General features: G+C 42.3%; 1 protein-coding gene across 1 annotated transcript in view; it reads left to right on the top strand.

The window, feature by feature from the left end:
- Nucleotides 1-128: 128 nt before the first annotated feature.
- The window catches only part of ALPK2 (alpha kinase 2), a gene marked incomplete at both ends in the record, with an annotated part of 34395 nt that continues 19923 nt past the window's right edge, over nt 129-14600 (top strand). The window contains 2 exons of the mRNA XM_080362568.1: nt 129-275; nt 9753-11267. Coding sequence (XP_080218694.1) covers nt 129-275; nt 9753-11267 — 1662 coding nt within the window. The remainder of the gene's footprint in view (nt 276-9752; nt 11268-14600) is intronic.

Raw genomic sequence — 14600 nt, 5'->3', positions numbered from 1 at the left:
GCGCAGGTGCCGCCCGTCGCGAGGCGCAGGTGCCGCCCGTCGCGAGGCGCAGGTGCCGCCCGTCGCGAGGCGCAGGTGCCGCCCGTCGCGAGGCGCGGCCTCGCGCCCTGCCCTGAGGTGGCGCCGCCATGTTTGTGCCCGGGCGGCCCCTGGCCCCTCGGGACCGGCGTGTTTTCCCTCGGCGTGAGCGAAGCGGTGAGGGTTTTATTTTACCCATTTTGACACGGGAAAGCCGAGCGTCGGAGGCCCGAGGGCAGCCGGCCCTGAGGGGCCAGGTGCGGAGCAGCTCTCCTGGGAGATGAACCGGGCGGAGATCGTACAACGCCGGGGTGAGGGTCTCTCTTTGAGGAGAAACAGCCTGAGGGGCCGGGTGCCCTTTGTCTGAGCGAGGGAGGGGAGGTGCTGCTGGGGAAGGATTTCCTCAGGACAGGTGTCCCCGTGCCTGCTGTCCAGCTCTGCTAATGGAGAGAGCAGTGCGGCCATCATCTGAGGGGAATTCTCATTTCTCTGGAGTCCGCTTGCTCAAGGTGGACTGAAAGTGCCTTAGAAAGTAGTTTTACGAACATTTTTAATTGGGGATCAAGCACTGAAATGTGGCTTGTGGTGTTTTTCCATGTGGCTGAGCACAAGGTTGCGTGCGTTCCCGGTGATCCGGCTGCGGCAGCGCACACTGAGGCACGCTGACAAGCGTCGCGCTTCAGTGGGGCTCTGGTCTCATGGGTTGCATTGCACTGGTCAGAACAGGCTTACACCTGCTTGGAGATACACATCTGCCTGCAGAGCAGACAGCACAGTATCTCTGCTGGCTTCTCCAGGGTCCAGCAGCTCTAAAAAACAAGCCGTTTAGTTAGACTTAACTTGAAGAAATTGCACTGAGTCATTTCCCCCTGCATCATTAACCGACGGCTTATTTCTCCTAGTTCAGGTGGAAAACCAATCTGCACGGCAAAAGACATACAGGTAAGGCAGTGAATTCGACTTCCTGGTGATACGTAGTTACTGCCAGCTGCGCATGGCTTAGCTGCTGAAACAGGCGCCTTTCACCTGCTTCAGCCTGTGGTCTGTGCTTGTTGGGTGTCTTCCTGCAACATCAAACAGTAAATTAACTCAGGTTGAATATAGTTTTAAATCCTGGTCTCTCATTTCTTTGGGAGTTATTTTGACTACTAGGCTATTATATAAAAGGTAAATATCGCTGTAGCTATTGCTCAGTGAGGGAGGTTGCAGGTGCTATATTTGTTGCTGAACATACCAGTTTCCTATCTGGGTTTAGATAACCCTGGGAGCAAGAAGTATTTATGACTGTAGTATCTCATAACCAGTTTTAGCTGTGCTTTCAGCAAAATTATCTGGAAAAAACTTGGTACAAAATTTTCTTTTCAGCCTTTTCTAGATCCCTTGATCTCAGAGCAGTTTGTGCAATTCATTCAAGTTTTTCCTGTGTGAGACTCAACTTCCTGGGTAACAGAAGTGGGAATATGTTCTTAGTTCAGGATTCACTTATTTGCCTTTGAGGAATGTGAATTGTTAGGAGAATTTTTATGCAGTGATTATTAAAAGTTTACTATCCAACTTTGGTTTCCTCAGCCTTTTTGTTAGGGATTGCAGTTTTTCTCATGTTCAGCAACACTTTTGTGTGCTTAACTTCATCAAGTAAGAAATTCCCAACATGCCTAGCAAAGCAGTTAAGCACACTTGAGCACGTCTTTTAAAAAACAGCCTGGTGCTTTACTCTGAAAAGCTAATGCCAACACTTCCTCTGTCCAGGCCATGAGGAAGTGCCTGTGGACTTCTATGGAAGTAGGATGTGCCCTCTCATCACTGCCAGCTCGCTTGCTCTGCCTGAGGTTTTCCCAGGAAGAGCCATCTGCTGCGTGTAATGAAATAGTCTCTCTTAAAAGTCAAACCGTTCTGTGATCAGTCTCGCTATGCTAAGGTCACACTAGCAAAACAACGCTGAAGCTTTCAGCTAGCTGCTCAGCTCTGAAACAACATGCATAAATTAAATGGCTTTTGTCTTGTTACACAGAGTCAAACCAGAGACCTGGCCCGCTTCTAGAACTTCAAGAAGGACCACTCATGGGTAAGTGCATATTTATGATTTGAGAGGTCAAAATGTTTATACTTTAAAAATTGCTTGTCTACTCTTCTATGTGCAAATAGAACGCATGTCGTATAAGATGAATAAACGAAAAAGAGCAAGTTACTTCATTCTTAAGGCACTACATGAATATAGGGATTTATACTGTTGTTGGACAGGAAATATGATTTGTTATTTGCTTCTGCTAAAGTATAGTAATTTTTGCTTGTCTTGATAGATTATTTTCATAAACATATTGCATTTAGAATTCTGCTAAATGTCTCTGAAATTACACTCTGGTACTATTTCCACTGAGTTTTAGCAAGACAAACAAAATTGCAAAAATTGTATGAAAGAAAGCGTTGTTCTCTAAAGAATGTGTAAGTGATACTGGGTATCCTGAAATATGCATTTTATTCTTTCTAGATATATATTGTGTGGCCTAATAATTAGTAGGTAAAAATTTCCTTCATTCCTGAGAAAGATCTGATCACTTGGTAGCAGGTAGGTGATTATTAGGCTGCATGAATTGCTCATGCTGACAGTGTCAGATGCTTGAGAAATGTTAAAAATAGATTAAGACAGATCGGTGTTAAGAGTTGTGCTGTGATTGGTTATTTTAATTACCCTACATTAAGGTCTTCGTTAGAGATATGCAGAGCCGGTCATTTATTCCTTTTACATTTAGCCAACAAGTTATAGCTATGGTGTTTTCTTTATACTGTGATGCTGCTTACAGTGGGTAGTACACTAATGTAAAAGTTGTCAAACAGCCTTGGGTGTTGAAGAAACACAATATATCACAGTATATTTGGCAAGGACATGTTTTCCAGATACCTGTTTTTTGAACTTCACTTTTTTTTAATTCAAACCTTGTTAATACAATAGGTATGTGATAATTGGTTTAGATAATACAGTATTTTGCTGGTTTGATTCTGACTTTACACACTCCTTGGCAAGTATGCTGTTCTAAGTGTTGGATTTGATTGCAGTATCATGAAGGATTTGTATGAATAGAAGAATAATACAGTTATTGTTTGTATTCCAGTGTTAGGGATTCCAGGCAGAACTGTTGTGAGGTACAGAAACAAGTAGAAAATGCAGTAATTGTGAATTCTTGTGCACGTGGGTTCTCAGTACTCTTACCCTGTCGAATGTGAGACTGTAGTAAGAAAACTGCTATATAAATACTTACTATAGCTCTGTTGTGAGTAGAGTTCACAAAGTTATAATTGAATTATAGAATTCCAGTTTCTGTTGTCTTGGAGATGTAAACTTTTACAAGGTAACAACATTTAAGAATGTAGGCATGATCACAACGCTTTTGGAAGTTGTCCTTATGGCTGTCTGGCACAATCACTTTGGAACGCTTGTATAGATTAAGAGTGGAGGAAAGCAGATCAGAAATTTCATGTGGAATTTGGTTCCATCAGTACTGGTGGATGCGTGGAAAAAAAAGATGCACAGAAACATGACAGTGTTGATGAAACTGTTAAAGGAAAACTTTTAATAAAAGTTTTCATTTCTGTTAAAGGGAAAGTTTAAAAAGAGAACGTGAAAATAAGCATTTAAATATGGCAAAACATGCGTGGCAACCTTTTTGCAAAAGAAACCCTGTATGTTTCCAGTTGTAAATATATATATATTGTATGTATTTCCATACAGGGAATATAGTACCTCATCCAAGAAATCTAAATTGTTGTGTAATTTCTGTGTTTATTGCATAACATATTTTGGTTTGTTTTGGAAGAAGAAAATGCTAAACTTAAGGAATTTGCTACCAAAAAAAAAATCTGTGTTGAGAGGTGAAAAAAATGTGTGTTTTCCCAAACGCAAAGCAGTTGGCAGTCTGGGCACGGAGAGTGGGTGCAGTTATGGCTGTTGATTTCTTAGAGGGACATTGCAGCTATACAAACGGTATGCAAACTCTTTGCAAGAAAGTTAAGACATATTTGAGAAGTATTTCCAGGGAGAACGGAAAGGGAATTAACATCAGCCTTGGAACATAACTGCATTTACGCAGCTCGCTAAGATTTCACGACCGACTGGATGGCGGGGTGTGTAGTTGGACATTCTGGAAAGGATCTGTAAGGTTATGTGAGCAATTATGTCTGTAATGTCTTTGCATCTCTGCAAACCAGGAGTCAGAGTCATAAAAACACAAGCTTTGTTAGCAGTAATATTTCATTTTAAGATATATCTGCTACTGCAAGTTATTTGCTATGCCAGCTATTGCAGTAAATGTTATTCTTTCAGTTCTCATATGCATACACTAGGAATCGCTGTGACATTCTGTCTGGTATGTGGCTTTTCATGCCTAATCTTAAGCAGTACAGCCATATTTACTGAGAAAATGCATATAAAGTCCTGTTCCCTGGGCACTGTAGAAATCAATAATCACATGTACAAGCCTCTGGGGCCAGCGCGTCATCCCAAACTTTCCTGTTTATGTCTAGACTAAAGCTCCTTTGCATTCCTCAGTGCTTGGTCCTGCAGAGCAGAGTGGCCAGGCTGCGGCAGGACTCGGTGACACCACGTGTTTGCCGTCTATGCCAGAGAGGGCAAGAGAAGAGCGTGTGTGCAACACGCGTTGTGAGCCGATGCAGCGTGAGGCAGGGACACGGGTACAGACCCAGGCGGGGGGAGGTTCTGCCGGGTTCCACCTTTTAGACACTGCCTATTTAGAGTCTTCTTGAGATCATCTGATTAGTGAAGATTCCTTTCTGCCTCTTTTGTTGTTTCTGTTCTGCTTTTGCTACTTTCTCTCCCTTTAATCAATATAATATTTATAACATTCTTCTGTCCATACCAGTTAGCTTTCTGATTGGATCTGCATGGTATATGGCCATTTCTGTTCATCATAAAGAAAGGTTTTGTGGTTATTAGTGTTTTGGTTTGGAGATTTTTCATGTTTATCTTAATTTAAGTCTAATTATATCCACTGTTTTCCTTTGTGATTAAGCCCCCTGCCAATAACACATCTCTAAAGGGGTGTATGAAAATGTATGTAGTACACCCGGGCACAGGGAGAAGGAGCTATTGGTAAATATAAAGTTTAGTAGGATAGTGTAGGGGATAATAATTGTTTTTCAAAAAAGCAAATCCAGATCCCAAAGTTTGGTTTATGTGGTGGAGTTGATAGTAGGAGACTGCTGGCATTTGGGGAGTTTGTTGTCTCAGACCAGTATCTCTCTTCTCAACAAGATCAGTCTGATGGAGAAGTGTTAGAAGAATAGGTGAGCAGACTGTATTGTACATGCATCCACATCCTCCTCATGTATACGTACGTACAAAGGAGAAAGGTTGTGCTTTCTCTATTTAGGTTTGTGTGTAGAAGTTCAATGAAAGTTAATCCTGGACCAGTTAAGCAGATTTGGTGTGCCCCCACAAGTGTGGACAATAGCAGATAAGTTACTGAAGACATGGTCTGTGAGATGTAAGGCTATTACAAACACACGTTATTTATGTACCTATCAAATTTTCTTGTGCTTTTAGGTATCACAGACCCAGTGTCAACTTGGTATAAAGAGACCAAAATATTACTTGATGGAAGGATATTTCTTGATATGAAACATGAGAGGATTATCAGTTTAATTCCTCCCACGTGTGTAGCTAAGATAACCCTTTGTGTGGGCAAACACAGGTTCTTCTTTCCCACTCCTTTGCGCTGGTGTGGGTGTAAAGCGCGGGGTGTTTGCAGAGCATGTATAGCCGTCTGGGGGTATTTATGCACTGATGCGGAGCTTTTAACCTACCTGGACAATGCTGTGGTTGTCAAAGGGTGTTTAGATATCTGAACCATACTGCAGTATTATAGGAGGTGTAGACATAGATCAGGTGCCCATTGTGCCAGGCGGGATGTGAATGCAGAGCGGCCCCTGACCCAAAAGGCTGGTCTGGGGATGATAAGGAGAGACACAGCACATGGGTGTGGGCTGACAGGTCCTGTGAAAGGGAGCGAGGAGCAAGTGCATCTGAAAGATAGGAATAAATCCTGCTGAACAAGGCTGTGGGCTGAGGACGACTGTACAGAGAACAGAGATTACGTGATGAATAGATAGCAAAGAAAAGAAAAAAACTGCAGAGACATAGTAAAGGGAATTTTTCCACTGACTGCAGAGCAACGGAACCCCACAGAAAGACACAAATTCCCTCCTGGACTTGTAAAATGGATAAGCTTTCTATAGAAATAACTTCTGTGAATGTAAAATTGCTTAAAAAGGAAGGTTTCCGTAAGCTTTTAGCAGGTAGCATCATTGATTTCCAGAGCAAGACTTGAGACAAGCAGCTGGAACACCCTTATGCATTGAAGTGTTCTCCTGTCTTCACCAAATGTTCAAACCCCAGTTTATTAGGAATCGAACTTATTTTCAGGCTACTAGTCAATAGCTGGTGGTAAATTATCATGATCTCACATTCATCTTTCCTCCACGCATTTCATTATGCATGTTTCTTGAGGAGCTGGGAGGATATTATACTAACAGTTCTCTTTCCGATTTCTGTCTAAATTCAATAACTGAAATTATGTTTTTTATATAATATCTTCTATTTTCTCCCCAGGTTTAAACAAAATAATGTCTTTGTCTTGGGTGGAAAACCAGCATTTATTGCAGTTTTCCACGTGGAAAATTATTTTGCTTGGATTTCCATTGTTGGATCTGACAAAATGCACAAAATCTAATCTGATTTTCCTATCGAGAAATCTGACAGCTCTTTTCTCCTGGATGTTAAAATGCAGCTGAACTAAGAGAATGGTAACTGTATAGTACAATTGCTTTAGCAAGGAGTATTCATTAGTCAATTTGCATTAAAAAATGCTGCTAAGGCTCTTTTCATCTGGGAAAATTACCATACTTTTAAAATAACTTATACCCTCCAAAAAAGAGTAAAGAGGCATCTGGTCTTCTGAAAAGCAGAGATGAAAGCAGATTTGAAAGAATTCAACAGGGAACATTAGGCAAATGCGTATTTAAGAGGCAATGAGTGAAAGCTGGGGGATGATTCTATGGAAATGCAATAAAACGGATGAGGAAAAGATTAATTTCTATTGCTGCCTTTTTTTTTTTTTTTTTCCCTGTTAAATATTTATATTTCTTAGAGTTGAAATGGAAAGCAAAATGTGATCAGAGATCTGAAGGGCTTCAGATAATGGGATCATGTGCCTTTTTTTCTCCAGGCTCTTGCTGCACACATGGTCGATATTGTAGTTCAAAGGCCTGCATGAAGCAAGTGTAGATTGTTGGCCCAGGGCCAGTTGACAGGTGTCCACATTGTTTAAACCACTCCAGTATGCACTAAGTGTCCTCCTCTTGTCATCTGCAGCAGGGGAGCCTGCATTCCGAGGGGTTTTGAGCTAGACTCAAAGGCAGTAGTCCGAGGAAGCCTGCACGCAGTCTCCTGTCCGGTACCTCCTGTGTGGATAATCTGAAACCTTCTGTGTGTCAGCAATGCCACACACAGCAGTGCGTCTTTCCCTCTTCTAGATTCGTGCTGCAAAGCATCTCCCACCAAGCCACTGTGACCAGGCTGGCTTGCAGTACTGTAAAACTATTTTGTTGTCTTCTGGCAACTTCCCGAGTACAATATACCTTTGCGTCACATCAGGCTTGCTCTTCAAACCAGCCTTTCCTGTTGGCCTACAGTTCCTTGCGTGCTGGACCTTTGCCAGTTAACTCTAAGACTAAATTGATAAAACACGTCGCCTCTCAACTGCCTTTTCATTACATCCTCCCCCTACCCTTCTTCTCGTACCACAAACACTGAACCCTCCTCTGGTTTTCCTTTCCCGAGGCCCTGTGCTGGCCAGGGTTGCCGCTTGGGAGCCACTGAAGCTCCATGGCCACAGGTCCAAGCAGCGAGGCTGACTGTGTGTACTCAGTGGGCACATGCATGCACGTATATAATACACATACATGTTGTACGTTAGGAGAGGATGCTGGTCTTGTTCCCCTGTCAGCTGTTGTTCCTCTGCACTCCTTTTTGTGCAGGAAGTCAAACTGTTTGTCGCACACCCTAGCATTGTCCCTTCTAGTATCCACCTGGTTAACCACCTTCTCTGCCTGCTTTTCACCTCCCAGGTAGCTTCGTGGAAAAAGTGTTGGTGGCAGGGTTTGCCTGAAGGAAATGAGAGCACATCCAGCTGCTTTGTGCTCTTTACGGGAGAGGCAGATTCCGTGCAAGCCCCTTGCTGTTTAGCCATTAAGCTCTAATCTAGCTCACACATATTTTCTTAGTAACTGACTTTGATCATTATCTGCAGCGGGCTGTGACACGAAGCTGGGTGCTGACAGGTCCAATAACTGCTCTGCTTGTGGCCCCGCGGAGAGCAGATGGAGCGCTACACAGTGCTTGAAAGGGCATCGCGAAAGGTTGCTCTGCTAGGGTGCTGGTGATTTTGCAGTCAGGAGAGAGATGTTAGCTGAAAAGGGCCACAATGGAAGAAGCAGAAAGAAGGAAAAGGAGAATGACTAGAGGTGTCCTTAAATTGCTTCATCAGACCAGCAGGATGGCAAGGAGGTTTTCCCTGCCATTCTTCATGTCATACCAGTTCGGTGAATAAAAATAGATGACTATTTTTCAGGGCTTTTAGTCTAGCATCCTTCCTGAGATCAAATTTAGTTGAAATTCAGTTCTGCTACACTACTTTTGCTGATGAGTGGATCCCTGGATGGTGGAAGAGTCCTGTTGGGATGAGCCTGGGTACCCTGTGGTGAAGATTGACCCAGAGTGCCTCTAGTAGCATACAAAAACATCTCAAGTATCAAAAATCCTAAGTGTTTTTTCCAAGAAGAGAGCCATGATTACATATCTCTTTGGATTCAGCTAATGGAAACCTTTTGGTGTATTTCTCTTTGTTTTTATGTGAAACCCTACCATTTTGCTAGTGCGCAGTCTCAGTGTGAACAGGAAATTGAAACTAACCAGCCTCATTTCATTGTTCTCTCGCCACAGAAATTACAAACAACAAGCCAAAGTACAATAGAATGGCTTTAAACAGAAATAGCCCTATAAAATCTAACCAGTTAAATTGTTCCAGGTATTTCTACAAACAGATTTTGGAATATGTCCCTATGATGCCAATTTAAGGAATAGTCCACTGTTGTGCTAATGTGGCTACCAAAATAGCAGATACTTGGTACCTGCAGAAGTCATGCGCACGTGAAAATTTACATTGTCTGCAGATTAGTGCTTGCATTTAGAAATGTCAAAGCGAGATGTGCTAAAGCCTATATTTGTGTATGTGCAGGCATGCTTTTTTTTCCTAGCACATGTCACTCCGCACAGTTACAACGTGTTTGCATAGATAGCTGGGTTATAGGTACTGCTTTAATATTTGATCTTGATTTCTAAATAATGATTTATCTTCTTTTTTTTTTAATGCTTGCAACTGTGTGTCACTTGAGCACCTTTTAGAAAATATGTATACCTGTTTTAGGAGTAATTTTAAACTTTATGTTTCTTTTATTTTCAGGTAAACAGAGCAAGATCTGCACTTCATTAAACAGTACTAGGAAGCAGTTTGACAGCTAGAATGACCTGCGGTTCAGCTTTTGTTGAACTGGAATCAGAGACAAAAACTGAAACTTCCTCACAATTTATTGTTGACCTAAATGACAATGTGGAGACTTCAGGCTAAAATGAGCAGAATGAAAAACATTTTGCACAACACAAGAATTACCAGTATGAGAATGACCCCGTGTTGACTTCACCAGATTCCAACTCTTCAAGAATCGGTGCTTTACTGCTTGAGAAGCTCAGAAAAGCAGAAGTATTGTCCCCATTTGAGAAATCCCACAGACACTTGCCTAGCACAGAAGACAACATGGATGTAAAACATATATTTAAAACCCAGGAAGATATTTCCTGCCTAAGGGATTTGTCAGAGAATGATGTAATTCACTTTAATGGTATGGTCAGCGTCACTGCTGGAAAAGCAGAGACGTGTTGCAGCAGACAGATGCATTCCTGCCCTACAAATGTAATCGTGTATCATACAGACAACTGTTCCCTTAACACGGAAGACGCTGTATCGGGTCAGGCTCTGGCAGATGTCCAGACATGCGAAAGTCCTGGGCTCGGTAGAGCTCTAACCACGAATACCCGGTTCAGTGAGCAGGCAGATACTCCCGTAGTAAATCACAATTGTTTTGTAAAAGATGATTCTGAAAATTCTGCCGCTGTTGTGGAGATTTATGCAGAGAAAATTCCAAGTGTAAGTCACGACTTTTCTGACGATGTCCTAGAATATTTTGAATGTTCAGATGTGCTGACAATGCATGAAAATGAAATCTGGGAAAAGAAATTACAGTTTTTATTGGAAAGTGATGATGAAGATGATTTAAAACTGGGTAAGGATTGTGATGGGTGTGCTTACTTCCTCAGTGCAATGCCTTGTCTGTCCCAAGTGTCAGATAACACTACGCCTATGGATGCCACCATTGGCTTCTGTGGTCATCACTCAAAATTCGAAGGAGTAAATGTAAGGAGAGACCCCTCTATGTACAGCCAGTCAACTTTGCCGTCGGAGATGACTCTCGCTGTTGGACACCACCGAGATGAAAGCACCAGTTTGAAAGACAAAGAAAAGAACAAAGTGCCTGTTGCAGCTGCAGCCATTGAAAATGACCATCCCAGAACTGAAGAAGGAAAGAGTGGCAGTGGCCACTCAGCTGAAGGTTTCTCAACTGACAAATCAAAGAACAAGGATAATACATGTGCCAAGGCGGACTCCTCTGCCGGTGCCATAGGTGCTTCTTTGACAAATCAGGCTTCAGAGACAATGACAGAAAACAGTAAGGACAGGGACTTGCTCGGTGAAATCTCATTGCTGCAAGAGGAGGGGAAAGGAAATTTGCCGGAGGAAAACTCAGGGCATGCTGTCTGTACCTTAACAGAAAGTCTAAGAAGAAATCTTTTCAAGTTGTTAAACCCTAAAGAACTGTGCAGATATGTAAGTAACATAGGACAATCTTTTCAGACTGCAGCAGAGGTTAGGGAATCCACTGCTCCGTTGCCCAGTCAGGAAGGTGTCATTTCAACACAAGTCCCTGAGGAGACAGAAGGCTCGCAAATGCAGGCTGGTTTGTGTCGTACGGAAGAGGCAGATAAAGACTGTCACTGGGGAAGGAAAAGGACTTGGGGCCTATCTGAGCACAGTCAGATGCCAGATGAAAACGTCTCACCCAGGGTAAGTAAAGTGTTTATAATTTGATAGAAGGAACTGCTCTACTGATTTTAATGCATTTTATTCCTGTTTGTCACAAAATAATGTACAATTTGAATTACTTCGAAAGATACTATTCATGTACTTCTGAATGACAGCTACGGCTGGGAAGGAAATCTGGTTTTGAAAAAGGCCCAAATAAACCATAAGCTGTTCTAATTATAGAGTGAGATTGATAATAGTAAGAGGCACTAATGGGACTCTGGACAGCTGGATAGGGAAATATGATATGTAGGCTGTTGCACAGGTCTTATCAAAGTAATGTTTCTTTCAACCCAGAAAGTTTCTCAAATACCTTTTGTGAGCAGAGAATGTTTAGGTTCTTTTCAGTTTATACTCAAAGAACAAAATGGTCATCTACTTATGGTGCTGAAAATCTAAACCAGATCAACATGGGTTTGCTCTGAATTTATAACAAGCAAAGGAATTTAATGCAGAGAGCTCATGTTAGAGAGGTGAATTGAGCTTTGCTTTTTAAAGATGAAACAATGAGAGAGTCAGATATTCCAGTTGAAATGTAAAAACCAGTTAAAAAACCCAAAGTGGTACTCTCCATGTACTTGTATATTTTATGCTATTGGCAGGAAATCAACTAAGGAAGTCAGTGTAGTCGTACAGACTGATACGATGCTCCACGAGTTTTCATAAGTGCGAGAACTGCATAGTAAAGACTCAAGATATATATATAAGTATTAAACCACGAATAATCTTATTATCACTGACTTTATTGATTTGAAAGTGCATAGTTAATTGCACAGAAAAAAATAATTTGTGACAAACACAAGCTTTTTCCAGTTCCACATACTTTTCTTCATCTATATTATTTAAGCAAAAAGTCTCCCAGTTCTGGGTAGCAGACTGACTTTAATTTCACTACTGGGATGTCTTGAACAGTCAAAAATTACTGAATTCTTCTACCTGAAAAACATCCATAGGTTTCTCTGTTTTGATCGTCCATAAAATTCCAGTCACATTTTAGCAGCACGTGATGTTATTATGCTAGGGAATACCTCCCTCTTGAAATGAGCCTACTGAGGATTTCTTGGTGGTATGTATGACCATGGTTTGCTAGAGGCATTGTTTCATTTTTTTCCAAGTGCACTACAATAATTTAAATCCCAGAACGCTCTTAGCAAAAAGCAGCTGTCAGGTTACTGTAAGTGCTGTGGGCAAAGTTCAGATTAGCTAATTAGACTCTTGCTACCTGCAGTCAGTATGTATTTCTTCTGTTTGCGTGTCCTTGGCCAAAACTTCACATTAGATAAAAATTAAGTGGGAAAGAAGTATTGGTATACACAAAAGGGCTAGAGGTTAGCACAGACCAAGTCATTGGTTTTAAAAACACATGAATGAAGATGAAATTTAGGTATAGGTTCAAAATTATGTGATCTTGAAAGTGAGCCAAACAAAAGCATCCCATCTGGAAATGACTCTTCATAGCACAAGGCAAATGTGAACAGCTTCTCACTGCTCCTGTATAGTAAGCCAGAGACTCCTCGGCAATCTGCTTGTGTGACCTAAGAAAAGCAAGGAAGAATCCACCTGCTGTTGCTGCACACAGGCTTATGTAGAAGTTCACTGTGGTATCAGCTGGAGCCCAGCGTTTGAGACAGCTCTGCCAAGAGCAGGGTGAGGGACTTGTAGCAAAAATCAGAGCTGACCGCTTTTGAAGAGCGTTAGATTTTCCCCCTCCCTGTGGTAGTCAGGGCTCCTGAGAGGTCCATAGCGGCCACAGAACTAGAGCACTAATTGTGCAGGGATTTACACTCCCCTTAGTGCCAAGCTGCTCTGCCTGCAACAACCTTGGCAGTGTGTCTTGTGCAGCAACTGCTGTTCTGGGTGACTTCTGCCATTAGATGGTCACGGTGCGAGGCTCCTGACTCCTCCCATGACCTCCTGGTCTGGCCCCAGGTGAAGTTCTTAGTTTGTCTAATACTTCAAAGCAGCTTAATTAATCATAGGTTCTAAAAAACAACTGTGCCAACTGTATGATGTAGCATACTGTACAGAGAGCCAGGAGGCATCATGTTTGCAGTGTGTCATTCAGGAGCCGGTCTCTGTTCGGTGTGTAGCCAGCAGTCCCAGCACGGGGTGCTGGTGTCACTCCTGAATTACAAAGCCCAGGTCTGTGGCTGCCGAATGCCAGTGATATTGTTGAGGTCCTGCTGGAACTGGCAGATTCAGAGGGATTCCAGGGCATAGGCAAGACACTTAACATTTACACTGATACCCTGGCAAGAACAGCATGTGGTGTTTGTGTATTTCTAAAGCTTTGATTTTTTTCTGCGGATTAGATCTCCTGTTCATCCTGGCATTATTTTGGGTTTGCTCATGTCAGAACAGCCGCTTCTCATCAACTTTGAGAGATGCTTGGTTTGACCTGCCTGACGTCAGTTTATGTCAGCTCTAGATAATTTTAAATTTTATTGTACAGAAAGGAGAGAAGCAGAACTGGCACAGAACTTCCACGTAATCTGGTAATCTGGTTGTGCACAAAATGTATTTTGTTTAGCGTGTCGTACCTCTGCTTTGTTAGATTCCAGGGTAGCCACAACTGCGTAGGCCAATGAAGCTGTTCATCTTTTGGGCTCCTGGCCCTGTTCTGTCTGTGAGGATGGGTTAAGATGGTAGCTGTGTGCTCTTGTGTGTGACATCCTAGCAGCCACCATGTGCAACAGAGAACCGTGATGTAGAGTGTTCGGGGCACCTGTAAATTTGGAGCTCCCTGCTCTGCAGTTAGTACAGAAATGCAAGTGCACGTCATGGGCACTGCATTCCATGCTGTCAGCAGGGACGGGGGGTGTGCTGGGACCCACAGGTGGAAAGATGTGGGGAAAAGGGTGGAAAGTGAGAGCGGAGGAAGGAGCTGTGTTACACAACAAAGGAAGAGCAAAAGGAAACCCTTAAGAAAGGGTGGCAGAACAGTTGTGATGGGTAAACTCTGCCCATGAGGAGTTAGACTGAACCCTCAAGTGGTTTCACATAGGCCAGTGAACAGCTGTTGGATGGAAACTAGTTTCATGGCTGGCTTTGAATACAAAATGGGTGAGGACTTCTCTTCCAAAACAGTAATGAGTAAGAATTACTGTCCATGCCCAACACATAATTTTCAATCAGCTTATAGTTGTCTGATTTTTAATTCAGATATAAACCTGGTCAGTTATGATTTTCCATGAGACATGTATTCTTGGTGCAACTTGCCACTACTCACAGTTCTTTTTCTGGAATTTTGAAAAAATAGTGCTTAAATCCAGTTCTCTATGTTTTTAAAATCTGGTTTCCTATATTTTTTGTCAT

The sequence above is a fragment of the Nesoenas mayeri genome, assembly GCF_963082525.1.
Source record: "Nesoenas mayeri genome assembly, chromosome: Z".
NCBI lineage: Eukaryota > Metazoa > Chordata > Aves > Columbiformes > Columbidae > Nesoenas > Nesoenas mayeri.
Note: the sequence above shows the minus strand (reverse complement) of the source record. Positions and strands in the feature narration are given on the sequence as shown.